At 57.3% G+C, this 27,752-nt stretch overlaps 1 protein-coding gene across 3 annotated transcripts; it reads left to right on the top strand.

Moving 5' to 3' along the window:
- Nucleotides 1-82: 82 nt before the first annotated feature.
- GRK6 (G protein-coupled receptor kinase 6) lies at nt 83-27,701 on the top strand. Of its 3 annotated transcripts, none has more exons than XM_045999765.1 (16): nt 83-295; nt 3,976-4,071; nt 5,253-5,365; nt 5,485-5,562; nt 5,857-5,957; nt 6,293-6,385; nt 6,491-6,554; nt 6,694-6,834; nt 7,122-7,312; nt 8,041-8,078; nt 8,184-8,273; nt 9,139-9,347; nt 9,458-9,595; nt 13,211-13,348; nt 13,430-13,564; nt 27,576-27,701. In XM_045999765.1, exons 1-16 carry the CDS (start codon nt 244-246, stop codon nt 27,594-27,596), a joined length of 1,698 nt encoding a protein of 565 aa, XP_045855721.1. In that variant the 5' UTR covers nt 83-243; the 3' UTR covers nt 27,597-27,701. The 3 variants fall into 3 exon arrangements, with proteins under 3 accessions (XP_045855721.1, XP_045855720.1, XP_045855722.1); XM_045999764.1 differs by lacking the exon at nt 27,576-27,701 and adding an exon at nt 14,235-15,370; XM_045999766.1 differs by lacking the exon at nt 27,576-27,701 and adding an exon at nt 13,757-14,216.
- Nucleotides 27,702-27,752: the final 51 nt, after the last annotated feature.

Below are 27,752 nucleotides of genomic sequence, written 5' to 3'. Positions count from 1 at the left end.
CACCCGCCTGGTTACTGGCCGCGTAAAGTAAACAGAGGGCAGGGCTGGGCGGGCCGGCGCCGGGGTGGCCCCCAGGAGGGGGCGGAGTGTGCGCTGCGGGCGGCGGCGGCCGGGGAGGCCCGGGAGGCCGCGGCGCGGTCACTGCGAGCCGAGCCGAGCCGCGCCGATCGCCCTCCGGCCCCGGCTCCCGAGAGCGATCCCGGCCGGCGGCGCGGCCCGGCGGGCCCGGCGGCGCCGCAGCCCATGGAGCTCGAGAACATCGTAGCGAACACGGTGCTACTCAAGGCCCGGGAAGGTGAGGCGGCCGAGAAGGCGGCCGGGTGCGGGGAACACGGGCGCGCGGCCTCCGAGCTCGGCTGGGCGCCCCAGTCTCCAGATCCCGCAGGGCAGCGCGCTCCGCGCCTCGCACCCAGCGCAGAGGCGAGCCCTTCCGGCCAGTCGTACCCGGCACCTGCCCCGGGGTGCCGCGGCCCAGGAAGGGGCGGGGGTCAGGCCACCGCCCTCGCGGCGCGGGCGGTGGGGGGGGGGGGGGGTGCGATGAGGGAAAGAGGGAGGAAGGAAGAGGGAAGGGTGGGACCTGGGTCCTTGGAGAGCCTCTCTGAGGCCTGTCCCAGGTGATAGGTGAGAAGATGCCCCAAGAAAGGGTAGCCTACCCCACGTGCCTCAGGCCCAGACCCTAGCGCCCAGCCTGGATCCGCACAAAGTTGGTGCAGGATGAAGGTTGCAGAATGAATGAGCGGAGCCACTACGGTACCACAACCCACCTGGTTTGGGGGTAACTGCTGGTCACATAGGTTGCTTTGTGCCTCAGGACACTGGGGACAGAGGCGAATGGGTCATAATTTTTGTACTCAGGAAACCCACGTTTTAGTGGGCTAAACGGGCACAGAAATAAGTGGGAGCTGTGTTTTGAAGGCAGAGAGCATGTGGGGCTGGCAGGACTTAGTGCACAGCCTGGCAGAGGGAGCAAGTCTGGTGAGTGTGTACTGAGCTTCTCAGGACTTCCACCCCAAATGTTAGGAGACACCTGCTCTCTGAAGGTCCTGGGGGACACAGAGGACCAGACCTGGTCCTCACTGCCTTCTGGTCAGTCTGGCCCTAACCTGCCATGGTCCACCTCAGTAACATAATCACGGAACACTCATTCTCTGCCCTGTCCCGTCTAGGGTGCTGGGGACCAGCGGTGAACAAGACCCTTTTTTGAACTCTAGGGCAGGGAGGTCATGACATGGTCATTTTCCACCCTTTGCTGGGCTTCCAGGCTGAGTCATCTGCTTCACTTTTCTGCTCCATTTTACAGGTGGGAAACAGGCTCAGACTAGGGACTAGCCCCCAAGTCATACAGTGAGACTGTGGTTGACCCAGGCCTCGGACACAGGATGTCCCCATTAGAGTCTGAAGGCAGCCCAGAGGAGCCCTCAGATGGCACAGCATCTGGTACCCCCTGCCTGCCTAGTGTGTGTTGGCCCCTGGGAGGTGCTGCCTGGAAGTAGGCATGGCAGGCTGGGTCCTTAGTGTCCAAAGCCTGCCTTATCTCCTGTCCCTTATCGAGTCTCAGGGCTAGGCCTTCCTCCTAGCCTCTGGGGGCATCTGCCGATTCTGTTCTGCCTCGTCATCTAGCCAGCTAGGGAGGAGGGGTGGGGAGATCCTGGCCAGGCCTCCCTCCCTAGGGCTGTAGCCAGTTTGGGCCTCAGGCCTGCTGGGAGCACTGCTTCGACTGGCCCGGAGAGTGTGGCACCTCAGGACAGGCTTCCTCAGGCCGCGGGTGAGGTGTCGTGGGGTATGGCCAGACCTGGACTGCTGCCTTCCCTGGAGAGCCCATACCCAACCTGGTTCTGCCCCTCCCACCTGCATGCTTCTAGACAAGTCTCTTCTCTCTAAACTTTAGTAACCCTTTATGGGGAATGGTTGGGGATGGGACATGAAAACTAAAAGAAATCCCTGTTGTCACTGAGCCCTAAACCCTGGCCCATAGACTGGTTGCATTGGAATCCCTTTATCAGCTGGTTGACAGGTTGGGGCCTGGCCTTTGTCACCTCCCAAACGGGTCTGAGGCCCTGAGTGGTTTGGGAGCCCTGGGATGGCTGGCATGGCATGTTTGGGGTGGGGAGGAAGCATGGGTTGTGCTCCTAGGGAGCTGGGTTTGAATTCTGCTTCTGGTACCTCCAGGCTTGGTTATCTTGGCCAAATTGATTCCTCATTTCAAGGCCTCCATTTTCTCATGAGGTTGTGCCTCGTGTGGCAGCGTTGCTGAGGATGAAGTGGGGCAGCACTGGTGGGGGGAAGAGGGGAGCAAGCCCTTGTTTAGTCCTCCTTCCTTGCCCAGGCACCCAGAGGCCCAGGGAGGGGGCCAGCCTAGGTCAGGGAGGAGTCCCACTGACTCTTGGTGGCAGTTCCAGGACAGGATATTTGCATGTGACTCTTGCTGCTGCCTTGATGTGGCTGGGAGGAGGGGGAGGAGGAAGTAACTGGTGGGGGGAGGCCAGCGGATGGAGGGTTGGGTGAGGGACCTGTGGGGGTGGGGGAGGAGTTCCCCTTCTGGGGAGGCCTTGCCCAGGCTTGGGGGTGGGGGTCTGTTGCTCATTCACAGTGGAGCAATGACTGTGGGGTATGCCGGGTGCGGGCTGCTGCAGGGCTGCTAGTGGGTTTCCCAATGGGTGTCCTGCAACATTTCCTCCTCCAGGCGGCTTAGACCTAAGAATCCCCACAGAATCCAGGGAGGCACCCAGCTCTGCCCCATCCCTGGAGCAGCCCCTTCCCCTGTGCCACCTGCCTTCAGTCAGGCCAGATGAAAATAAGGCTGGCTAAACCGAGGGGAAACTGAGGCCAGGCAGGGAAAAGTGGCTGCCTGAGCTCGCCGTGAGTTGTTGGAGCTAAGGCCCTCCTCTTGCCCCAGCCCTGCAGAGTACTAGACACAGACTGTCCCTGTCACCCTGACAACACCTCTAGAGGCGGCTTTGGATCCAAAGTACCTATGAGGATATTGAGGTTCATAGAGGGCAAGTGATGGGCCTTAAACCGTGAATTAGAGATTCAGACCTTTGACTGTGGGGCTCCAAGACTCGGGCCCTTCCATTTTCAACCTCCTGGCCCAAGGGCCACATCTGGCTAGCTCTCTATCAGGTTTAATTCATTTGGCTGCAGTGGGTTTTTACAAAAAATACGAATCAGTATTTCCCGTAACAGTCCAGATTCCCAGATTCCCAGCTAGCCACACTGAGCCTGCATTCCTGCCTGGCAACAACCCAGGCATGCACAGCCCAGTTCACCACACTCCCCACCACTCACTATTGTCTCCCACCTGGCCCACATTTACTGTCCCATCTGGCTCTGTAGGCACCTGGGCTGCTACTCTGGTCTCAGCAGCTATAGGGAGGGAGTCAGCTGGGTAAAATGAGGCAGGTATCAGAGCCACGGAAGTCCTTGTGTACTGAAGTGGGCACCCTGAATTCCAGTCCTCTTGCCACCACATTGTTAAAGTCTCTGATAGTTCTGGTGCAGGGCCAGGTAATAGGGGCCTGAAGCCTTCCCAGGGACCCAGGCTGCCCTGTGCCTCTGGCATGTCTCAGGCGTGTCCCACATTTCCTGGAGCCTCTTCCTTCTGTGCCTTGACTTACCTAGTTCCCACTACTCTTATGTCCTCTACTTTCTTCTCCTGGGAACCTCTTACCTGGTAGGAAGCAGCTAAGGCTTCCTGGAAGCCCCTCCTCCATACACACCACCCCTTTCCCCTACTCCCAGTGGCCTGTCCCTGCTACCCTCTTGGATCTTCCTGCTCAGCAGTCCCCCAAGCAGGAGGGCCCAGGGGACCGTGTGTGTCCCAGAGTCCAGCGAAGGCATGCTGATGCATGTGGGATGAAGACCTGAGGTGCCCCCTAGAGTGGGCTGAGCCCAGAAGGCCTCCGGATGCCCCGCGTGGGAAGGGAAGTGGAGTGGCGGTGGGACTGGAGACCCAGTGCCCGTTTGCTCCCACAGGTGGTGGTGGGAATCGCAAAGGCAAAAGCAAGAAATGGCGACAGATGCTGCAGTTTCCCCACATCAGCCAGTGTGAAGAGCTGCGTCTCAGCCTCGGTGAGGCCTGGGTGGAGACTTGGGGGTGCTGGGGGAGCTTCCCCTGAGACCTCAGCCTGGAGCAGGCAGGGTTGGGGGGGTCTGGGGAGCAGGAAGATTGAGGCTGCACCACCCAACCCAGTTTCAGTTCCTGGGCTTGAGATGGGTGGAGAACACAGTGCAAACAGGACAGCAGAGGTGGGTGGGTGGGTGGATCGGGGGAGTAGGGCAGAGTCAGATTTGGGACAGTCTGAGAGAAGCAGAGGAAAGGAGGGTCAGGCCTAGGGTTTGAGGGACAGAGGGCACAGTGGAGGCTGGAGCCAGCCCAGAGGGGGACTGTGTGAGGATCCCCAAGCCCATGTTTAGCACAGGCCACCTCAGAGTGGTATGAGTGGCAGGTGTGGGGGAGGGGGCAGCAAAACCTGGACCAGAAGGGCCAGGACCCCTGCTTATCTTGGCTGAGGACCCAGGTCTGCACAGCACCCAAGGTTACCTAGGCCCCTCTGATAGCCTGCACGTGGGCAAGGAGTATACCATGGCTGCTTCCACGGCCTAGGAAGGAGGCCCAGCCTCGAGCTCGCCGGAAGCCACAGCTTCCTCCTGCACTTTCGCCAGGCAGGCAGCAGGTTTGGGCCTAGCCTGGGCCTGGCCGGAACCTCACAAACCACACCCAAACCCAGCACTGTGACGTCTGTAGGTGGTGTGAACCTGGAGATAGCAGGTGGAGGGTGAGGGCCTAGCTCTGGGGCCATACTCCTGGCTGTGTGACCTTGAGCTAATGACTTGGCTTCTCTGGGCCTCAGAGTCCCAAGCTGTGACGGAAATAACAGTAATGTCGGCATACCTGGGTGGCTCAGTTGGTTAAGTATCTGCCTTTGGCTCAGATCATGATCCCAGGGTCCTGGGATGGAGTCCCACATCCAGCTCTCTGCTCAGCAGGGAGTCTTCTGCTCCCTCTGCTTGCCAATCCCCCTGCTGTGCTCTCTCTCTCTGGCAAATAAATAAATAAAATCTTAAAAAAAAAACCCAAAAAGAGTAATGCCCACCTCAGTGTTGTGGTGAGGGTTCTAAAGGAGATAATGGCTTCCATACTACAGGGCTGGAAGCTGCTACTGGGGCTCAGGGCCTGGTGGTATGGACAGGAGGGCCCCGCCGGCAGGCTCCAGGTCTGGGAACCCAGTAGCTCCTACCCCTGCTTGCAGAGCGTGACTACCATAGTCTGTGCGAGCGGCAGCCCATCGGGCGTCTGCTTTTCCGTGAGTTCTGCGCAACGAGGCCCGAGCTGACCCGCTGCATTGCCTTCCTGGATGGAGTGGTGAGTGCAGCCCAGGCCAGCCCCGAGGGTGGGCAGGGGCCCCTCGGCCAAGTGTGTTCCATCTCCCCACACCTGTTGTTCTGCCCAGACCCCAAGCTTCCCTGCTTCCCACCCTGCAGGCCGAGTATGAAGTGACCCCCGATGAGAAGCGGAAGGCCTGTGGGCGGCGACTAGTGCAGAATTTTCTGAGCCACACGGTGAGTGAGCAGTGATGGAGGGAGGACAGCAGTGGGCAGAGCTCAGTGATGGGGAGAGGAATGACTACAGCCTGGGCAGAGAGTGCTCTGGACCTAGTCCGGGTTCACCAGGCAGACCGCGGGCAGAGAGCCCAGGAGGGTGGGCCAGGCTGGGCAGTCTGCCAGGGGCTCTGCTTCACCCTGCCTCAAGGGTAGCATGGAACTGAGTCCAGCAACTGGGCAGGCTGGTGCAGCACTCACCTACAGCAGGCTAAGGGAGCCCCCTGCACTGACTGCTTTATTGCCTGTCCCTAGGGTCCTGACCTCATCCCTGAGGTCCCCCGGCAGCTGGTGACTAATTGCTCCCAGCGGCTGGAGCAGGGTCCCTGCAAAGACCTCTTCCAGGAGCTCACCCGGTAAGCCTCTCCCTGCCCACAGGCCTGGAATTGTGTCCTGGGGAGGGGGCTTCTGTGGGCCTAGAAGGCTGTGAACGGCTCAGCAGCTGGGGAGGGAGCTCAGCCTCTCACCCTGGCTTTGCATGTGCTGTGTGAGCTTGGACGGGTTGCCTTCCCTCTCTGTGGTATCTTCAACTTCTGCAGGGTGCATGCCTCCCGCCTCATCGGGTTAGCAAGAGGGATTGCTGATGATTGCTGCCTTTCAGGCTGAGCATGCACATAACAGGGTGTCTGGCCCAACAAGCTGAGAACCTGGGGGTTCAGGGGCTGATCTACGGGCTGGGCCCTCTCAACAGGCTGACCCACGAGTACCTGAGCATGGCTCCTTTTGCCGACTACCTCGACAGCATCTACTTCAACCGTTTCCTACAGTGGAAGTGGCTGGAAAGGTGAGTGCCTTGAAGGTTGGGCCTCGGTAGGCTAAGTTGCTGGAACTCTCACAGGCCTTGGGCCCCTGCTTAGCCAGTGTTTGCTCTGAAATCCCTTGCCCACAGGCAGCCAGTGACCAAAAACACCTTCAGGCAGTACCGAGTCCTGGGCAAAGGCGGCTTTGGTGAGGTGAGTGGCCAGGCCAGAGCCCCTGATGGAGTGGGGAGGTGGAGTACAGTGGGCCCTGGACCAGCATCCCTTCCCCGAACTCCTGTAGCCCCAGAAAGGGCACAGCTGGTCCCTATTTGCCCATCTACCTTGGCTCCAGGTGTGTGCCTGCCAGGTGCGGGCAACGGGCAAGATGTACGCATGCAAGAAGCTGGAGAAGAAGCGGATCAAGAAGCGGAAAGGGGAGGCCATGGCACTGAATGAGAAGCAGATCCTGGAGAAAGTGAACAGTAGGTTTGTAGTAAGTACAGACAGGAGACCCCTCCCTTGCTCCTGGCCATGCATTTGCCCTGCCCTCCCCACACAGTGCTAGGTCTCCTCCCGCCCTGCCCCATCCCCTCCAGGCATCACCTTACCACCTTCTGAGATGCCTGGAAAGGGCGGGTTTGGGGTGTCGACACCAGGCCTGGGGAGCAGGCTGGGTCCCAAGGACTGGCACTGAGAAGGATTTTTTGGGTGGCTGGTGCCAGCCTTTTCACTGGGTGGCCACTGGCCCCTGCTTGAGGGCTCGGGTCCCCTCGACCACAGGTGAGCTTAGCCTATGCCTACGAGACCAAGGACGCGCTGTGCTTGGTGCTGACGCTGATGAACGGAGGCGACCTCAAATTCCACATCTACCACATGGGCCAGGCTGGCTTCCCTGAGGCGCGGGCTGTCTTCTACGCTGCGGAGATCTGCTGTGGCCTGGAGGACCTGCACCGGGAGCGCATTGTGTACAGGTGCTGGCCCTGGGCCTGCCCGCAGGGGGCGCTGCAGTGGGGGTGGGGGCGGAGGCTGCCAAGGCACACAGGAGCCCATTTGAGCCCTGCCACACTTGCCCATGCCCCAGTGCGCTTGACTGCCTCAGGGTCTGGCTTGCTCCCGTGAATGCTGGTGTTGTCACCCCTCTCTCTGTGACCCTGGGTTAGTCGGCTCCCTGCTCCGCATGCTCTTTACTTTTCTGGGAAGCAGAGACTCTTAATTCCTGCCTTGCAGGTGGTTTTAGGGGCCAAATGAGATAACGCAGTGAAATGCACAAAGCCCGGCGTTAGGCACTTGTCAGCAGACAGCTCTTCCTGTCATTACGGGCAGTGATTTCACTTGAACCTCACAATAGCCCCATGAAGGGACAGATGAGTAGCCCCCTTGGACAGGAAAGGTAGAGTCCCCCACCAGTCAGTGGGGGAGGGTGGGACTACATCATCACCAGCGGAGACAAGGCTCCTGCTGCTGTCCCCCCACGTGGGAGCTGCTCTCCACTTGCCTGGGGACTCTCAGGAAGGGTGGTCCTGACGGGACAGATCCTGGGGCCGCTCCCTCAAGTTGGGGCTGCTGTGAGGGAGGGCAGGGCCGCCTCTCAGCCCCACAATAAATGGCTCCCGCACCTTCCTGCACATTCCATCCCAGCAGACAAGTGAGCTAGGAGGTGGTGGCGTCAACATCTGACCCTGCCCTTCTCTCCCCACAGGGACCTGAAGCCGGAGAACATCCTACTGGATGACCACGGTGGGTGGGGGGGGCCTCAGAGGTGGGGTGCTGTGGAGTAGGGCAGGGTCTGGCTCACCTGCTTCATGCCCACCCCCCCCGCCCTGCTTCTCCACGCACATTCAGGTCATATCCGAATCTCTGACCTGGGGCTGGCGGTGCACGTGCCAGAGGGCCAGACCATCAAGGGTCGTGTGGGCACTGTGGGCTACATGGGTGAGTCTCCCTCTGCCCTGACCGCCTTGCCTCTGGGGTCCCCTTGCTGTCCTGGCTGGGCCCCACCACTTGTTTGGGAGTCTTCTGTGTCTCGGGGAGTAGAGAGAGCTGATAGCCCTCTTGTATAAATTAGGCCAGAGACTCAGCCAGGGCCTCCCCCACACCTGCGGATACATGTTCATTCACCAGATACTGAGCTCCTGCTCTTGGCTGGGCTTGCCAGTGGCTACCAAGAAGGATGAGAAGGGGCTGAATTTAGCGTCCCCGTCCTGCCCTCTCCTGAACTGCCCGGGTCCTCAGAGGAAGTGCCCATCTGCAGTGCCAAGATGGGCCCCATATTCCCCTTGAGGACCATGAGACACGGCAGACAGAGCCCCAGTTGCAGGGCCCCAGCTCTTGTTTGTGGCATGTCCTCAGGCCCAATACTGCTGCTCCCAGCCCCACTTGGCCCAACTGTAGAGCAGCCATACGGGCTCCCAGAGTGGTCTTGAGGATGCAGAGAGGCAGGAGGGGCAGAGATCCCAGTGTGCCCCGCCCAGCAGGTGTAGGTATGCGGCAGGTGAGTCTCTTCTATACTAAATCCCAAGATTGCAAACATAACCACACAGACCCGATGTGGCCTACATTTGTGTTTTAAATCAAAGTGTTTTTAAAACAACTGAAATGGGTTACCAACATATGATAGGCCGGACAGCTTCACGTTAAAAACACAGATTTCTGACTTCTCCTCAAAAGTTGCCAAACCTGGCCTTCTGCAGGGCCACATTGGCCCCTTTTGGTGGGGCAGGGGCCATCCCATGTGCTGACGTCCCTCCCAGGCGGTGCCTGCCGCCGGGCCCTCACTCCTCTTTCCCCCACTGCCCAGCTCCGGAGGTGGTGAAGAATGAACGGTACACATTCAGCCCAGACTGGTGGGCGCTGGGCTGCCTCCTCTACGAGATGATCGCAGGCCAGTCCCCCTTCCAACAGAGGAAAAAGAAAATCAAGCGAGAGGAGGTGGAGCGGTTGGTGAAGGAGGTGCCTGAGGAGTACTCTGAGCGCTTTTCCCCACAGGCCCGCTCGCTCTGCTCCCAGGTATGGCGGCCATCAGGAGGCAGACCGGCTAGGTGTGGGGACCGGGGGTTGGGGGGGTGGGCAGCAGCCATCTCTCCCAGGCCACCTTGACCCCCCTTGCCCCGCTGTAGCTCCTGTGCAAGGACCCCGCTGAGCGCCTGGGGTGTCGTGGAGGTGGTGCCCGCGAAGTGAAGGAACACCCCCTCTTCAAGAAGCTGAACTTCAAGCGGCTGGGAGCTGGCATGCTGGAGCCACCCTTCAAGCCTGACGTTAGTGCTTTCCACTCCTGCTGAGGGCGGGCCGCACCGCGCTGGGGCAGGCGGTGGGGGGGCTCGGGGTTCAGGGCTCTCGGAGGCGCAGTCAGGACACCTTCAGTTTAAACGTCAGGAAACCCAACTCAAATGGCTTGGCCGACAGGACAGAATTCAGTGGGCTCTCACAGGTGGAAAGCCTCAGGACTGATCTTGCTTTGGGCATGCCTGGACCTGGGGCTCCAGCAGTGTTGCCAGGGAGTCCCTCTTCCTCTCCCACCCCGCTGGACAGGCCAGCGTGCGGTCTTTACTCTCTGGCGGCTCTCCCTAGGGTATGGCAGTGGTAGACCCAGCATTTCAGGTCCACTTCCTACCAGCTCAGCCAGCCCAGGAGACACAGTGTACCTCTTGCCCAATAATTTCAAAAGAAGTCCTAAAAGCGGGAAAAAAGTCCGAAATCTAGTGCTTATTGCCACTGATTGTTCGGAAGCCCCTCAGCGGCCACACTTGGATCACTTGCCCACCTGACCCACAGCCAGTGGGGGAGGTTGGGTTCCTGATGGAAAACCAACATGCCATTGTCAGCAGGGGTCAGGGACTGAATATCGGTGCCCACCACACCTCGTGGTGCTGATGTCCCTTGCAGAGTGTCACCCATTTACTGAGTATCTTGTGGGGGTTAGGCGTTCCATGGGCAGAGACACCCTCGAGTCATCATCATATTCCAGGTGGCAGAAGCCCAACTAAAGCTTCTGTCTGGCATGGAGCTCATTCGTTCATTTGGCCAGAAGGTCATAGCGTCGGGCCCGCATCAGGGTTTCGTGCAATGTTGCCAGGACTTGATCCCTCAGCTCTGCTTCATCCTGTGAATTGTCCTCCCACTGAGTTCAGGCTTCTGTGTGTGAAGTCACAGGGAACATTGTGGGTGGCCAGGATGAAGTTATGTGCTTGCCCTCCTCCCATGTGTAAAGAGGACTGACTGGGTCCTGGCATTGACGGGTCACCGGCAGGCCAGACTGATGGCTGTCAGCCACACACTGACTATTTATTCATTCAGCAAATGTCTGAGTGCCCATAAGTGCCAGAGCTCGGAGATAAAGAGGTCAGCAGAGCCCAGTCCTGCCTTCCTATTGTAGAGGGGAGCGTGCCGAAGTAAAGCACTAAGAGAAAAAGAATAGCAGCTAATGTCAAAAGGATAAATGCAGCTAGAGGGAGATAAGGAATGATGGGGGTGGGAGTATTTTTAGACAGGGTGGACCTGATGGTTAAGCAGAAGCCTAAAAATGCAAAGGAGAGAGCTGGGCCGAGTTTTGGGGTGAGAGCATTCCAGGGAGAAGGAGAAGCCTTGAGGGAAAGATCAGCGAGGAGGCCAGTGTGGCAGGAGTGAGCGTGGGCTGGGAGAGGCACAAGGTTTTATTCTAAGTGTGACAGGGCCTGGGAGGGGGGAGCGGGGGTTGAGCAGGCCTGTGAGGGGTTGAGGCAGGGCTAGAGAGGGTGAGTACAAGTAGGAGTCCAGCTAGGAAGAATTGTGCCTTGTTGGCCTCACCAGCATCCTGGGGTGTGGGCCTTGCTGTGAGTGATTGAACTGAGAGCAGCCTGCCTTGGGGCTGACCCCGCAATCAAGTTTCCCCATGCTTCCGGTGTACATCTTCTCATCTAACCTTGAAATCATCCCACCACCCCTGAGTCTTCAAAGTTAGAAAATCAGTGCTCTGGACTTTAACTTTTTAGACAGAACAGAGAAGCAGCAAGTTCGATACTGATACTATTTTTATAGCTTTGTTGAGATTTAATGTGCATACCCTATAATTCACTCGTTTAAAGCGTGTGACTGAATGGCTTTTGGCATATTCAGAGTTGTGCAACCATCACCATAATGAGTTTTAGAACATTCACATCACCCCTTTCCTCCCACCCAACAAAATGAGTACCCATTAGCACTCATTCCCCATTTTCCTCTCCCTGTGGCCCTGGCAATCGCTCATCTACTTTCTGTCGCTGTATATTTGCCTGTCCTGGACATTTCATGCAAATGGTGTTATTCAATACGTGGTACTTTGTGACTGGCTTCTTTCACTTAGGGTAATGTTTTCAAGGTTCATCAGTATTGTAGCCTGTACTTTGTTCCTTTTTTTTTTTTTTTAAGATTTTATTTATTTGAGAGAGAGAGCACATGAGTGGTGGGGAGGCACAGAGGGTGAGGGAGAAGCAGACACCCCCCTGAGCAGGAAGCCTAACGTGGAGCCCGATCCCAGCATCCTGGGATTGTGACCTGAGCTGAAGGCAGATGCTTAACTAACTGAGCCACCCAGGCCCCCAACCCCCTGCCTTTTTAAAAGGCTATTTAAGAGAGAGCAAAGCAGGGGAATAGGCGAAGGGAGAGGGAGAAGCAGACTCCCCACTGAGCAGGGGTCCTTACATGAGACTCGATCATGACCTGAGCTGAAAGCAGACACTTAACTGACTGAGCCACCCAGGTGCCCCTACTTTCTTCCTTTTTTATTACTGAATAATACTCCTTTGTTTGAGTGTGCCACATTGTGTTTATCAGTGGATGGACATTGGAGTTGTTCCCACTTTGGGCTTATCGTGAATAATTCTTCTACTATGAACATTGGCATGCAAGTGCTGGTGGGGACATACGTTTTCCTTTTTCTTGGATATATAGCCAGGAGTGGAACTGCTGACTAATATGATAATGCTGCATTTAACCTTTTGGGGAAATGCCAGATTGTTTTCCAAAGCAGCAGTACTATTTTACACGACGTTGTTGTTGTTGTTTTTAAAGAATTTATTTATTTATTTGACAGGCAGAGATCATTTCATTGGCAGAGAGGCAGGCGGGGGGTGGGGGCGGGAGTGGGCTCCCCGCCGAGCAGAGAGCCTGATGCGGGGCTCAATCCCAGGACTCTGGGATCATGACCTGAGCCGAAGGCATAGGCTTAACCCACTGAGCCACGCAGGCGCCCCTTTGACGATGTTTTAATTGACATCCTTAATAGTAGAATTTAGAAAACAATGCAAAGATAAAAAAGACGCTGGCCTTTTGGAGTGAGGTGGGCTCCCAGGAGGGGCCCTGAGGGTGTGGGGAGTTGGGAGGACTGTTCTAATCCTCAGGTTGTCTGTGAAGCTTGAGGGGATAGGGCAGGCCATTGGAGCATCCTGGGACAGAGGACCTGTCAGTGCCAGGCCCTGCATGGGGACGCTTAGCTCAGGCAGCTAAGATCCTGCCTGCACTGTACCCCCAGATGGCCGTGTGTGGTTAGGGGGGTTGCCTGTCACTGATTCCCTAAGGCACTGCAGGGCTGCTTGGCTGCAGCCAGTCAGCTCCCATTGACAGGGAGAGGCATGGCCTTTATGAAGCCTCACCAGTCAGAAGCAATGAGAGTTAATAACCCCTAGTTTACAGAGTGGGAAAGACCTCGAGAACGGACTGCCGTGCTTAGCAAGTGCACGGGGCACCTAGTTTCCGACTCCGAATCCGAGAACTGCAAGGGTTGGGGCATAGCCAGGCCAAGGCTCCGGTGACTTTCAGGGCTGAACTGCCCGTGTGCATGTAGGTGGGCAAGCATATGCGTGTGCCTGCCTGTGAGCCTCTTGCTTCCGTCTGACCGCTGTTTCTGTCCCCACCAGCCCCAGGCCATTTACTGCAAGGATGTTCTGGACATCGAACAGTTTTCCACAGTGAAGGGGGTGGAGCTGGAGCCCACTGACCAGGACTTCTACCAGAAGTTTGCCACGGGCAGTGTGCCTATCCCCTGGCAGAATGAGGTAAGGAGCTGCCCAGCTGGTGGGCTGGGCTCAAGAGCTGAGGCCCAGAGCCGGCTCTCACCGCTGCCTGTGCTCGGGCAGATGGTGGAGACTGAGTGCTTCCAGGAGCTGAATGTCTTTGGGCTTGATGGCTCGGTTCCCCCAGACCTGGACTGGAAGGGTCAGCCCCCTGCGCCCCCCAAGAAGGGACTGCTGCAGAGACTCTTCAGCCGTCAGGTAAGCCCCAGTGGCATCCCAGCCCGGCCCCTCGCCTAGTTCCGGGGGACGGTGGGTGGGAGGCAGAGCTGGTGCTCGCGTGTGCTGGGAGTGGGCCTCTTCCAACCGCGCCACGTGTGCCCAGGGTCTCTGGCCTCATTCCCGCCTGTCCCCTACCCCTGGCTGGGCTCACGGCCTCTTTTCTCTTTCCAGAGGTGAGCAGTGTGGGCTCCCCGTGGGTTGGCCTTGCTGCCAGGCCTCGGGGAGCCACAGGCAGCCCTTCCATGGCAGAGGCGAGATGTGGGCGAAAGAAGTCTGGTGCCCGCTCCCCCCTTCCCCCAACTACTTCGTTCCCTGCACCCTGGCACCTTCAAGCTGCTGGCCTTGCTTAGCCATCTGTCTCCCCATGCTCTGCCTCCACCATCTCTGGGGGAGAGGGTGTGGACAGGGCCTTGCTCTGGCAAAGCCCGAGATTCGCCCGGACCCTCTTACTTCAGCCTGCTGTCAGTATCCTCTGCGCTGATGTCCACACATGTCTGGCCTGAGCTGCTGCTCCAGGCCCCTCGCAGAGAGCCCCCAGCCCAGAGCATGGCTCCAGGCAGCTCCTGGCAGGGCCGGCCTGGGTAGTAGCACTGGTGGCTAATGGCACTCGCTCTGCCTCTCTCCCTCCGTGTCTTCCCCATCCCTCCAGGATTGCTGTGGGAACTGCAGCGACAGTGAGGAAGAGCTCCCCACCCGCCTCGAGCTCCCCACCCGCCTCTAGCCCCCAGCCTGAGGCCTCCACCGGTGGTTGGCGGTAGCAGCTACTCCGAGCGCTGTTTACAGTTTTGCACAGTGGTCTTCCCCATTGCCCACGCGAGTTGTGGCCTGGGGAACACAGCCGGAGCTGTCCCCAGTGTCCTCTGCCCCTCAGCACCTTGTCTGGCTGGGTTCGGGCAAGGCCTGGGCTGTCCCTGGGACAAAGGTGCGTCCCTTCAGCTCTTGTCTGTGGAGCTTGGGGCTTTCTGTATTTATGTATTTGTACGAATGTATATAGCAACCAGAGTGTTCTTAAGACCCACCCTGGAGCTGGCAGAGGGGCCACTGCCAAACTCAAGGCTCCTTCGGCCCAGCTTGGACAGGCCGAGACTGGGCCAGACAAGGCCCTTGAGCCCCCAGCACTGTGCTCGCCACCGCCGACCTCCGAGTGAGACTCATGCCTGCCTCTGCCGCCCTGGGCTCAGGCCACCACCTCTGGGGTCCATTGTTGTCCCTTCTCAGCACTTGTCAAAGCTGGATCTGGGGCCTCTGTATCCCCTAGGCCTGTGCCAAAGTGTGACCAGAGATTGGGCTGACCCTGGGACCCATCAGTCCACTGCCCAGGCTGTCCCAGATGGGTCTGCCTCTGCCTTCCAGCTCCCAGGGTGCCTCGTCCCTCATGCTGGGCCCTGTCCTGAAGACACCTCTTGCAGAAACGCCCCAGCCCAGGCCATGGCAAGGGGGGAGGAGGTTGTCCCTGGCCAACTCTCAAACATTCCAGACTCCCCTCTTAACAATAGACACATGTGCCCAGCAATAATCCATCCCTCCCTGTGTGTGCCTGTGGGGTATGTATGTGAGCGTGTGCGTGTATGTGAAGGGGGTTGGCCGAGGTGTGTGTGTGCCTGCACCACAGGCCCCGATTCTGGTCCTTCCCCAGATGGTAATAGCCATCCTGGTCCCAGTGTTAGGGTAGCATGGGATTATAGGGCCCTGGTTTTTCCGTATTTAAAGCCAATTTTTATTACTCATTTTGTCCAATGTAAGCTGCCACGTGTCTCTGAGTGAATACAGTCGAGCACAAACCTGGCCAGCCACCCTGCCTGCCTCTTTCTTGCTCCTGGTGTTCCAGGGGTCTTTCTGCTTCCCTCGCCCTGCTGGAAGTGGGAAGGGATCAGAGGTGGGCCTGGTGGGGCTACCCTTCCAACATGCCCTGGACTCCCTCCCCCCGCCCCTGAATTCATCTTGGACTAGCCTCTCCAGGCGTCCAGGCCTCAGTGGCCTTTGGGCTCACCAGTGAGTTTCTCAGCTTCCTAAATGGGATGAAGCCTGAGGGAAGAAGCCTTGGGTCCCCACTAGGGTGAGAGTTTGGCTCTACCTGGACTGGGGAAGCAGGTTTAGCTGGAAGGGTCCCCTCCACGGCCAGGGTGGTCTGGTGACCAGCTGTGGACTTGGAGTGGCCTGGGGAGCAAGGTGGAAGCTGCTGTTAGAAACATCCGCCAATGCTGTCCTACCCGGACACCTGTTGTGTGTGCAGCCCAGGGCCAGTGAACTAGGGCCATCCCTCAGCCCTGGAAGCAGGAAATGTGGCAGGCAGAGGTGAGACAGTGGTGATGCTGGGAGTTAGGCTGTGGCAAGTGTGGGTGGGGACCAGCCATGAGGGCACTAGGCAGGGTTCTCTGAAAAGTTGAGCCAGGTCTTAAAGGAGACTTATTCACCTGGGGACAGAGGGATTGGGGAACATTCCATAGCATTCTACTTATGCAGGGAAGGAGAGGACAGTCTTTTGGCAAGTCTGCGCCAGACTTCATAGATCTGTTGCCATACCATAGTCACCCAGTGCTCCCAGCCCTCTAAGGATGCTTTGTAACCTCAGTAAGGGTTTGTTCCTTGCCTGTGGGCTGGGGGCCAGTGCCACAGGTCCACATGCAGTCAGACAGTTCTGGGTTCAAGTCAGCCAGGCCACTTTTCAAGCTGGCTTTGCATAGGCCCTTCCCTTCTCTAGAAAAATGGGTGTGATACCCATCCCCTCTCAGGGCAGCTGTGAAATGAGAATCTGTGAAAGCAGCCTATCACCTCCTTTTGCCCCTGGGTCACTTGACAGGACTGTTGCCAATTAGGGGAGTGGGTGCTGGGTGCCAGGCTGATAGCCATCTCAAGGGCATCCAGAAGGTTCTATGCACTGACTTAGTGGAAGGGGCCTCTCTGGTGGTGGCCCACTTCTTGATGGTCTGTGGAGCATGTGCTGCTGCTTCCGTTAACTTGAGGGAAGCCAGAGAGGGCCATGCCCAAGGTCTTCCAGCTGGTCAGCTGCTGTTGCACAGTGGCAAGGAAGCCAGCTGAAGATGAAGTTGGATCTTACTCATGATGTGTGAAGTTGAGGCCTGAGGTGCATTTGCCCTTCTCTTTTGGTGGGAGGGCAGTTAGGTTATCAGTTGGCTGAAGCCAGCCCTGAGCAGGCGTATAAGGGCGAGTGGATATCAGTTGGATCAGTAGGTCCCTGGAGCACTCTGCAGATGGGTTCAGACCTCCCTCCAAGCTCCCCCTTGGGTTAGAGAGGCATCCAGGGAACTTGTTGGCTACAGTTCAACTCACCTTAAAGCTCTTGGCATAGTGAGTCCAGCTCTGTGGTGGGAGCTGGGGACCCAGATGGAGACAAGGCCCCACCAGTTTGGAGCTCAGCCTGGTAGGGAGATGGAAATGGGAACAGTTTTAAGACCCAGAGTGATCGGCACTGTGGCGGAGATGGTTCTAGAGCTGGCAGGGATGGGAATGCTAAGTGGCTGGGGCTGGGGGTCAACACCAAGCAGGGAGGCCTCTTGGAACAAAAGTCTCAGAATTGGTGCTCTCCAGGACACAGAACCAGATGTACCTGGTTGGAGGAGCCATATGGATGGTCTAGGACCTCCAGTGGCTTAGGATGGCTTGAGGTGGAGTGGGTGGTTATGGGTGGGTAAAGGAAGCAACTGGAGCCAAAGTCCGTGAGAGCCGTGCAGGGCTCTGAAAGCCATGTTGAGGATGTGGGGCTTCATCTAGAAGGCAGGGGCAGCCCTAGAGGATTTCAGCTGGTTGTGTTGGGAAGTCTGCCTAGGATGTACAAAAAGCACCCCATGTTTACTTTGGGAAACCTCCTGTCTTAGTCCATGTGGTTTCGATGGGGCTGGGTTTGTACCCCCTGCATACATAGACACCTAGAGTATGTGACCCAGGTGAGGCTGTTAGAGATCTTTGGTTGCAAGTGACAGAACGGTCCTCCAACTAACAGAGTGTTAAAAGGGTATGGGGGAACATGAAGAACCAGGACTGGGGCACCCCAGGGTCTTAGTCACAGACCCCATTCTCATCAGGATATGATCCCCAGAAGCAAGATGCAACAGCCATGTCCATGTCTGCATTGTTGAGCTGGACTGCAAACTCAAGGAGCCCAAAACGCCCAGCTGGAAATCTCACTGTGCACTCAGGGAGAAGGACCCTTGGGTTCAAAGGCCCAGCCTGATGACAACCCTGGCATGCTGTCAGTCCCCCTGATGAAATAGGGTGCTTATACCCAAAGAAAAGGAAATGGGTACTGGGTGGCTGAACATATATCCCCTCACCTAGGCATGACCAACTGGATTCATTCACCAATGGACACTAAGCCAAAGAGTCTTTTGGGGGGCTTGCTAGAACTATTGGGAAAGAATTGGGGTTCTGGGGTTGGGTGGCAGGATATACACCAAGAATTTTCAAGAATGATGCAAACAGAAGAATGCAGAGTGGAGAGAACAGTTAAATGTCTGATACCATTGTTGGGAGACCAGGAACCAATTGTAATCACAGCTAAAATCTACCTCCGAACCTTTCAGTTAGATGAGTTGAACACCTCTGGGCTCAAACCTATTTATTTTGGGGTTCTGTCACTTGCAAATCAAAATGTCCTAGCTGATATGATGGCGGAGGGTGTTTTTGGAAGATTACCGTAAGTGTGACAGAGAAGTTGGACCGGAAACAACCCAATTAAGAGAGACTGATGAACCTCCAGGTTTAGACTCCCCCTAAACAGTGGAGCCTTTACTAGGCCTCACCACTATTCCTTAGGGATGAGTGGGGTCCTTGAAGACCAGGGCTGTGTTCTTCCTGTGCCACTTTTTACTAGACATGTGGTGATGTATGTTCACTGGGGACACACTGGGAGGGGCTGTGAGTTGGGAGGGGGCCGTGTATTGGTAAGCTGGAACGACGGGGGGGGGGGCCTGCCTGCTCCAGCCCTTGCCCAGTGCATGTGTGCAGTGCCTCTCAGGATGTGGCCAGGGCATGGACGTGTGTGTGTTTTCTGGGTTGAAGTGTGTGTGTGTCAGGGTCCTTGACCTCGGCTGTTTGGCTTGAGCATCCTGTGTGCTCGGCCAACTGTGTACACCCCGTCTGCCTGCGTGCACCCCGTTCCGGACAGCCTGTTGCCAGGAGCTGTGCGGCGTGGCGCCTGCTTTCCCTGTGCAGGGTGAGCCCGGCGCCCCGCGTGCGAGTCTCCACGCGGCAGGTGGGTGCCAGGTCCTCCGCCTCCGGCTCCCAGGACAGCCTCCTCGGCGGCGAGTGGCTGGGGGTGGGGGCCCTGTGTCGGCTGCCGCGCGCGCGCGCACGCCGGGCTGGTACGCGCCGTGTACGCGCCCGTGCGCGCGCCCCACGGCTCTAGCTCAGCGCTCGCAGCCGCCTTCGTGCCACAGCCAGCTTCCCGGTGCCGCCGCCGCCTCCCCCACGGCCGGGGGCTCTGTCCGCGGGGCCCGCGCCACTCGCCCCGAGCCAGGAGGAAGAGCTCGAGGAGGATGCCTGGGCCCGTGAGTACCGCGGCGGCGGCAGGCCGGGCGGGCCCGGAGCGCGGGAAGAAGATGATCCCGGGCTGAGCCCCTCCCCGCGGGCAGCTCCGCGCTCTGGTCCTGGGTCGCCGCCCCGGACCCCCGCCCCGGCCAGCCCCTCCCCCAGCCCACTCCGGAGGTAGGGAGGGAGGAAGGGAGGGAGAGAGAGGGAGGGCGCCAGTGAGCGAGGGAGCCAAAGCCGGGAGCGAGCCGCCACCGGTTCGCTTGGAAACGGTTGCCACAGCAACGGGGTTGCGCTCCCCGGCAACGCGGCTGCGGGGCGGCGACGCCCCCTCCCACCCCTCCCCCACCCCAAATGGGGCCGCAGCCTAGGGGCGCAGGGGGAGAGGGGGTGCGGGGACTCCCCCTGGAGCGGTGGGGGTAACTTCGCTAGTCTGGGTGTGCCTGCCTCCACAGCTCGTCGAAGATGGGGGTGGGGGGGGGGTGAGCGGCCCCGTGGGCACGAGCTGGCTCCCACGTGGCTGCAGTCGTCGCAGCAGGGCTCCTGGGGTGGCTGCAAACGTGGGGGCGGCCCAGCCCCTAGGCCTGCCTCGGGAGGAGGAGGCTTGGAGGCTGGGTCCGGCGTCTGTGCTCCAGCACCCCCACCACCTCTACCACCTCTCGCCGGCGAAATAGCCTGATCCGAGTTGGGTGCCACAGAGGCGATGTTCCTTACCCGGGGAGAAGAAAGAAGCTCACATCCTCCTCCTCATGGCCAGGGCATATGCCAGACCGCGGCTAGGGCCGGTTGTGGGTTTCTGCTCCGTGTTCCAAGCCACCATTCTCCTGGGAGTGGTGGGAGCAGAGTGGGCAGGAGCAGAGGAAAGGACATTGCTGACCCAGGGAAGATGAAGCTCAGGCCAATGGGAGCGCCCCGGCCCATTGTCTGGATCACAAGTGTCTCTTTCTTGTCTGAGCACAAAGCCCAGACTGTACTGGGTGGCATGCAGGTTGGCTGGCAGGCAGGCCAATGCCACATGGAGATGCTCTGTCCTCCAGGGGAGCTCCTCTGGGAGGAGAATGGCCGCTGAGTCAGAGGAAATGACCTCTGGCTCCTCTCCCAACCTCCCCCAGCCGGCAGTGGCAGGGTGCTGGGGAGAGAAATGGTCCTCCTGCCAGCTCTCCCAGACCTGACTCAGCAGACGCCCGCCTCCAATCGCAGACCTTGCACTCAACATCCCGGTGACCACAACCATCCTTGGGTTTCCTTTCCCATCCAGGAAAGTGTCCTGGGCACCAGAGATGACCATCATCCCAGGGATTTGAGGCCTTGGCATAAGATGCCCTTAGATGGGTGGTGCCCTGAGTCAGTCCTGAGTCTCCCTCCTGCAGGCAGGAATGCCTTTGGAATTATTCACCGGCTCCTTTCGTTCTGTCCCTGCTCTGTGTGAGACTTGTGTTGAGTGTTCTGCATCCATTATCCCTTAATCCTTTCAACGTTATACAAGGTAAGTTTATTATCCCCATTTTAGAGACTCCCAAGGCTCAGAGAGGTAAAGTGATTTCCCCAAGGTCACACATTCAGTAAGTGTTGGAGCTAGGTTTTCAGTGAAGGTTTTCTGCTGGCACAGCTGCTCTCTGCCTGCCACACACCATCTCTTGTGACCCAGGCAGAAAAGGACTGGAGGGCCTTCTAGAGGAGCAGCCTTAACTTTCTTTCATATTCTTCCAGTGAGGAAATTCCCATGTCTTTCCACCCTTAGCACACCTTTCCTTCTTCCAGCAAAATCAGCTAGATTCTTGTTCACCCAGATGCTCTATGGGACCGTGATGCTGCTGGGCTGGCTCCCTTCCTCCATTTTCTCTCTGGGTGAACCTGAGCAGGGAGGGCTACTTCAGTTACCTGGGAAACCCCCAAGGCCCTAGTTCTGGGTTTGGGGGCTCTGTGGTCTGATCAGCTTGCAGCCTTGGCTGTGGTCGAATTCAGCAATGATGGGTCTGTGTAGTGCTAGCTGCTATGGGTGCTCACTCTAGTTCAGGGACTGGAAACCCAAATGCATCTAGGGCCCAGGGAGCAATGGAATGAGGTGGGCCAGGGAGCTACTCAGCTACAGTCTATGTCACTCTGTGAGAATGTGGACTTGGAATGACCAGATAATTTTCAAGATAAACCAAAAGTCCAGACTTTCATGTAAAATCTCCTGGGTTTTAAATTTGGCAACTGATCAGAATATTTTAAAAAACTGATTGTGGGCCCAAAAAACATGCCCATGATCTGTGTCCAGCCTGAGAGTCACACGGTGGTGACCTCTGGTCTGTGGAAAGGCGATGGCAGTTTTTACTGGGCCACTCCCAGGCTTGTGTAGATGTAGCACCATGGGCTGCTTTCCATATTTGAGCCTCTTGAGGCTGCAAAGTGCTGGCATTTGGTTTGTCACGTGCAGCTGTGTACACCAGTCTTGAAGGATTTTCACATCCTTCAGCAGTTTTGCTCCTCCCTTGGCAATGCTAGGCCGATCGCATCATCCCTGTCTTATAGGCAAAGAAACTTCAGCCCAGGAGTGGGAACAACTGGGATGGGGCCACACAGCCTGATCAAGGCAGAAGCAGGATTTGAGCCCTAGGCTGTCCCTTCAGTGTCCTGTGTGTTACACATGCTGCCTCTCAGAAGAGGGCATCCTCATCTCCCCCAGCCCCTGAGGTGTGGCTAACTCCCTTGGAAGGACTGATGTGGGTACAGTAGACATTGTGCCACATAGGGCCTTTCTGCCTACAAGCTCTCTGTGACTTCAGTCTCTGTTGTCCTGTTTGCAATTTCCAAGCTCTGGGTTCCAGGCCCAGTGCCAGGGTGGGGTCATAGAGGTGTTACCTATAGGCAAGGGTGCCAAGCCAGTACCTTGGCTGAGCTGGAAATGAGGCTCTGGTCAGCTCTATGCCTGGCTGACTGTGGCAGCAGCCCTCTCTCTCTGGCCTCAGTTCACGTGTCGTGGTGTGGGAGGAGTGTAAAATTGTCACCAGGCCCTGCCTAAAATGCCCTTCCTGCCAGGACAGGGGGCTTTGCAGTCACCTGGGCGTCACAACCACCTGCCTGTATGGGCCTGAACTGGCCCCAGCTCCTCTTCTGGAGAATTGGGATGGCAGCAGCCACCTCCTGGGTGTCCCTGAGATCATGAACGTGAAGAGGCCAGCAGTGGGCCTGGCATGTGCTGGGCATGCAGGACAGGTTAGCAGTAACTTCTCCCATCCCATCCTCACTCTGTACCCCACATTTGCCCTCCCTCTGCTGTCCCTTCACTTGACCAGCAGCTCTGGCCTTATATCTGGGGAACGTTATGACCCAGAGCCCTGCTGTCTGGGATTCCCTCCGTCCACGCCAGAGCCGCTGACATAGGCTTCCAATTTCCTCTTATTCGCATGGATACAGGGATCCTCATCTCATTTGTAAACTGGCTTGCGAGGGCCAAGAGCTGGGTGATGGCCTCTCTCTCAGTGACTTTCTGGTAAATGGCTGACCTTTCCCAGGAGTGAGTGGGTTGCAGACCCAGCTCCTGAGATGCTCCCTGTCCTACGGCTAAAAGACCAAACAGGGAACTGGGCATCATCCAGTCACCCCAACAAGTGGTGTCGGAGCGGCTACATGCCAGATGACAAGACAGACGCCACCCCTGGAGTTGCATACAGGCAGCTAGAGCATACTGCCCTATCCCTGGGCTTCTCATCCGACCTGGGGAGTGAGGTGGCCTGGAGCTGACTTGTCCAGCAAAGTTACAGTGAGGCCATGGAGGTGAGAAGTGTGGGGGCAAGAGCTTTGAGGCTGTGTCGCAGGCCCCTGGGGGGAAGAAAGCAGGACTCTGAGCAGCTAGGATGGGAACACGGGCTGGTTGCAGAGGGAAGGGCACTGAGAGGTGAGGCTGCAGATACCTTGGCAGGAACTCATCCCAGAAGCCATGATCTAGGTCAGTTCTTAAAGTGTGCTCTCTGGACCACAACATTAGTATCTGCTGGGAATTTGTTAGAAATGGAAACTCTCAGGTCCAACCCTGACCTACTGAACCAAACACTGGGAGCAGAGCCCAACACTCTGTCTTAACGAGCCCTCCCTATGGCTCTCATGATCATTCAAGGTTGAGAGGCACCCATCTAAACTGTCTTAAAGAGCTGGGCTGCCTCCTGAAGTGGTGGGGAGTTGCCAGAGGGCTCAGGCAGGAGAGGGTCTGGGGGAAATGGGCGACATGGAAAGTGGGTGGGCTGGGCAGGGGCACAGCATGGAAGTAGAGAGAGCAGTGGCAAGCAGGGCAACAGGGGCCCAGGTGAGAGATGATGGTGGCTTGGCCAAGGCAGTGGCTGGGGGACCAAAGGAAGTAGACAGACGAAGGCACAGTGCACTGAGCGTAAAAAGAACAGGATTTACTTTTTTGGTTTTTTTTTTTAAGATTTTTTTTTTTTATTTTAGAGAGAGAGAGAACATGACCAGGGGGGAGGGGTAGAGGGAGAGAGGGACTCTCAAGCGGACTCTGCACTGAGCACAGAGCCCGATGCAGGGCTCAGTCTCAGACCCTGAAATATGACATGAACCAAAATCAAGAGTTGGATGCCTAACCGACTGAGCCGCCCAGGCACCCTGCAAAAGACCAGGATTTAGTGGATGGAGTGGATGGTGGGCCCTTTACTGAGATAAAGGATTTAACAGATCTTTGGGGTTTAAGACTGGAGTGGTGGGGTGCTTCATGCAGAAGAACAAGGTGGTAGGTGCCCCCAGCAGTGTGTCAGTCCCCAGAATAAGAAATCTGTGTGATTTTGGGTAGAACTGAGTCCCTGGGAGCCAAGTGCTCTCATCTGGCAAATGGAATGCTAACTAGTTTGTAGGATGCCTGAGAATGATTTGTGATGTCCGGCCTTCAGGCAGGACATGTATGACATGTATGCCATAAGGACATACACATCTCTGTATCCCCAGCTCAGAGGCCGCCATCATCCACACTCATGTTGTTGGGCATCTCCAAATCCTTGGCATGAACTAGGTCAGTTTTCACCATGGTCACTGACAAGGAGACTAGCATCATAGGGCTTAAGACACTCCTCCCCTGGTATCTCATTTTTGTCCTCCCGCTATACTCCCAGTGAGTGTGTGGCCTAAGAAAACCATACAGAGGGTCACCTGGGTGGCTCAGTCATTAAGCGTCTGCCTTGGGCTCAGGTCATGATCCCAGGGTCCTGTGATGGAGCCCTGTGTTGGGCTCCTGGCTCAGCGGGAAGCCTGCTTCTCCCTCTTGTTCTGCCCCTGCTTGTGCTCCCTCTCTTGCTGTCTCTCTCTGTCAAATAAATAAAATCTTTAAAAGAAAAAAAAAAAACCATATAAAGCAATACATTCACAAAATCTACAAATAAATCAAGATGGAATCCTAAAAAATATTCAAATAACCTGCAAGAAGGTAAGGAAAGAGAATGAAGAAACCAATCATAAAATGGCAGGCTTAAGGATGAGGCCATCAGAAGGCACCACCCTAGCACACAGTTGGAGCTGGACAAGTGCAGCATTGGCTCTGGACAGTCTGGAGGGGAAGTTGTGGCTGTGAGTAAGAGGCTTGAGGTGGGGTCTGTGCAGAAAGGCTCCCTAGATAGGCAGGAGCATGCACAGAAGAATGGAGGAAGCTTAGAGAAGCCTGGCCTGCTGGGAAGGTCTGAATGACTCTCTTGATGTTTATGTATTGAGCACAAACTGTGGATTAGATGAGATGTACTGAGCAACTCCTGTGGGCTAGACAAAGGCAGGTGGGAGGCCCCAGGCAGGATGCATGCCCTCTGGACCTGCCAGAGCACCGTGGAATGAAGTAGCCCAGGAGGGAGTGTTTAGCATCAAACCCCTGACCACTCAATTGGGTATTGGTACCAGTGTAACATCAGAGAGCCTTCCTCTCTTGGACCTGCAGCGGCCTAATCTGTAAAATGTGGCAGTGGGTCCTGCCTCCTGGCTGATGAGCCACACTGGCACCTAGGGGGTCCTGGATGTGGCCCACAGACACACACCCTAATGCTCCCACTACCTCAGGGCGGTCTGCCCTTTGTTCCCTGCTAACTTTGGAGCTGCCACCCTGTTTCTCCACCCTATAGCCTTTTCCTACTCTTGAGCTGAGGGCTGGTGGCCAGAAGCACCAGGGTCTTACTGGGAAGGAATAGGAAGGTACGTTTTGCCTACAAGTCAGCCATTTGGCCCAGTGTCTCTGGCTGCCAAGTCTTCACATACCCAGTGCTCACATGCATGGGGCTCTTCGTCTACATGCCAGTGGCCACATAAGGGAAGGTATCTTTCTTTTTTTTTTTTTAAGATTTTATTTTTATTTATTTGACAGAGAGAGAGATCACAAGTAGGCAGAGAGGCAGGCAGAGAGAGAGAGAGAGGAGGAAGCAGGCTCCCTGCGGAGCAGAGAGCCTGATGCGGGGCTCTATCCCAGGACCCTGAGATCATGACCCGAGCCGAAGGCAGCGGCCTAATCCACTGAGCCACCCAGGCGCCCCATAAGGGAAGGTATCTTGACAGACTCTGGACTCAGACTCAGGCTAAATCCTAGCTCCTCTCCTTATTAGCTGTGGGACCTGGGGCAGGTCATTTTTCTGTAAGAGCCTATCTCCTCATCTGTCAATGGGCCCCCGCTGAGCAGGTGGCATTACATATCACATGAGATTCTGAATGGAAAGGGTCTAGAACAAGGCCAGACATGCAGTAGACAGTTCTTGGCAGGTATTTCTCTTTCGAATTCAGCTGAACTCCATCACCTCCAGCCCCAGAAGTACCTTTTCTGACCTGGAGCTGTTTCTGCTGTGCAGGCCAAGGGGCCCTCTAGTCAGTGCCAGCTTCCTCAGAGCATTCCTGAAAATTCCTGTGGGCTCAGGAAAAGGAGAACAACAGATTTAATTAACTCCCAGTGACTGGCAGCATCGTGTTTTCATCCGGGCTGCGTCGCCATGGCAGCTTCAGGGCAGGGTTGTGGAGGGGGCGGGTGGAGCTATTGTTCTTGTCATTGTCTGTTCTGGAACACAGGCCCAGGAGAAATGGACTGGCACGGGGACCAAGTGGCACATGGCACAAGGCAGCCACAGAATCAGACAGAAGCCATCTGGGGAGAAGTGTGGGATGGCCCCTGGCCTGGCTTCCCCCCAGCCTGTTACCAGAACAGTCTGAGACAGCTTGATGTGGAGACCCCTGCTTAGGGCTCAGGCCCACCATGGCTCCCAGAGCTAAATGTGTGTGTGTGTGTGTGTGTGTGTGTGTGTGTGTTGGACATGCTGACGAAGGGAGGGGGGGGTCCATGGGGCTCTTGGAAGAGGCCCACAGAGTAGCTCAAGCAGCAGTACTCCCTCACCCCTGGTTAGGGTTTTGTGGCCAGGCTCAGGTTCAAATTAAGGCACTGCCATCTGCCATTTACACACTTAATTGCTTCCCCCCTCCCTCATCTGTAAAATAGGAATAACTATAGTTTCCCCAAAGGGTTGTATGTGAAAGCCCTGGATAGTTAGAAGGCATTCAAGAAGGGCACACTTCTGTTCTGCAGGGGTGGTGAATAGTCGCCTGCCACCCGTCACTCCGCAGTCAGGGTTCCCTCCTACATGCCTCTTAGGATGCAAGGTTCCCCTCTAAACCCTGGCTGTGGAGAGGAGGAGGCAGAACTAGACGTGCCCATCTGGAGTGATGAGAGACCAGGTGATACAGTAAGCAAATGAACTACTTTTCCTACCCTCTGCAGAAACGGAAAGGGATTGCGGGGAAGCTATACGAAGCACAGGAGCTAGGAGGGTAGGGCCAAGTGGGGCTGCGAATTGGTAGGAGGGTGGGGAAACGGAGCTGGGAGCTGGGATGTGACAGGCGGAGGCGCCTGGAGGAAAGGAAAAGAAGGAACGGCCCACGCCTGGCGGTGCAGACGAAGGCAGGCCTGTGACACGCAGTAACATCAGGAACGACCTGAGTGAGCCCCCTCTAGGAGAGCGGCGACAGCCAGGAGCCCGCAGTGCGAACCTGGATGTTCCATGCTCTGGGTGGCCAGGGGTAGGAGCGGGTACAAGGCCTAGAGTGCCAGGGGCAGCAAGGCGTATGCACTGGGCTGAAGCTGGGCGTCAGTGGCGGACTGTGGGGCTGTAGGAGGTGGGCCGCCCGCCGAGACGCCTCCTCTGCGCCCCGGGGGTCCATCCACCGGCCTCTGAAACCCTTTCCGAACTGTGGTACCCTCTGGAGTGGCGAACCTCGCGCGCCCACTGAGGCTGAGTCTGACTTTCGCACGCCCTCTGCTGGTGCGCCTGGAGTCCCCTAGCGCGGCAGCGGTAGCGGTGGCCGAGTCTCAGATCCGGGAAAACCCTACCAGGGAAACCTCGGCGTGTGACGACATCCTCCTCGATGACGTCAGCGCCCCCCCGGGGAGTGCGGGGGTTCCCGCAGAAGAGGCTTCCCCGGAACTGCGCAGGGCACGGGCGCGGGCAGGGAAGTCGTATGGGACTGCAGCGCGCCTTCACCGCGCCCTGTGTCTGTCCTACAGGTCCCGCGCGGCCCCGGGTGAGGCCCGCCCGCGCGCCCACCGGCGCCATGGGAAGGAACGGGCGCCGCTGCTGCTGTCCCCCGCCGGCGCGCGCACGACTTGAGCCCCACCGCGGGCAGCCCCCGGCCGCAGGTCCCCGAGTGACGCTGGCGGCGCCTGGGAGCGTGGCGCGGGCCC

This window comes from Meles meles, chromosome 3, assembly GCF_922984935.1.
Source record: "Meles meles chromosome 3, mMelMel3.1 paternal haplotype, whole genome shotgun sequence".
NCBI lineage: Eukaryota > Metazoa > Chordata > Mammalia > Carnivora > Mustelidae > Meles > Meles meles.
This window is presented reverse-complemented; position numbering and strand designations above follow the sequence as displayed.

Excerpts from the sequence above, each read along its gene's own strand:
- GRK6 (XM_045999764.1), top strand. The coding sequence starts at position 244 with ATGGAGCTCGAGAACATCGTAGCGAACACGGTGCTACTCAAGGCCCGG. Across the intron at positions 4,072-5,252 it reads AGAGCTGCGTCTCAGCCTCG|AGCGTGACTACCATAGTCTG; the intron begins GTGAGGCCTGGG and ends CCCTGCTTGCAG. Across the intron at positions 13,565-14,234 it reads AGAGACTCTTCAGCCGTCAG|GATTGCTGTGGGAACTGCAG; the intron begins GTAAGCCCCAGT and ends CCATCCCTCCAG.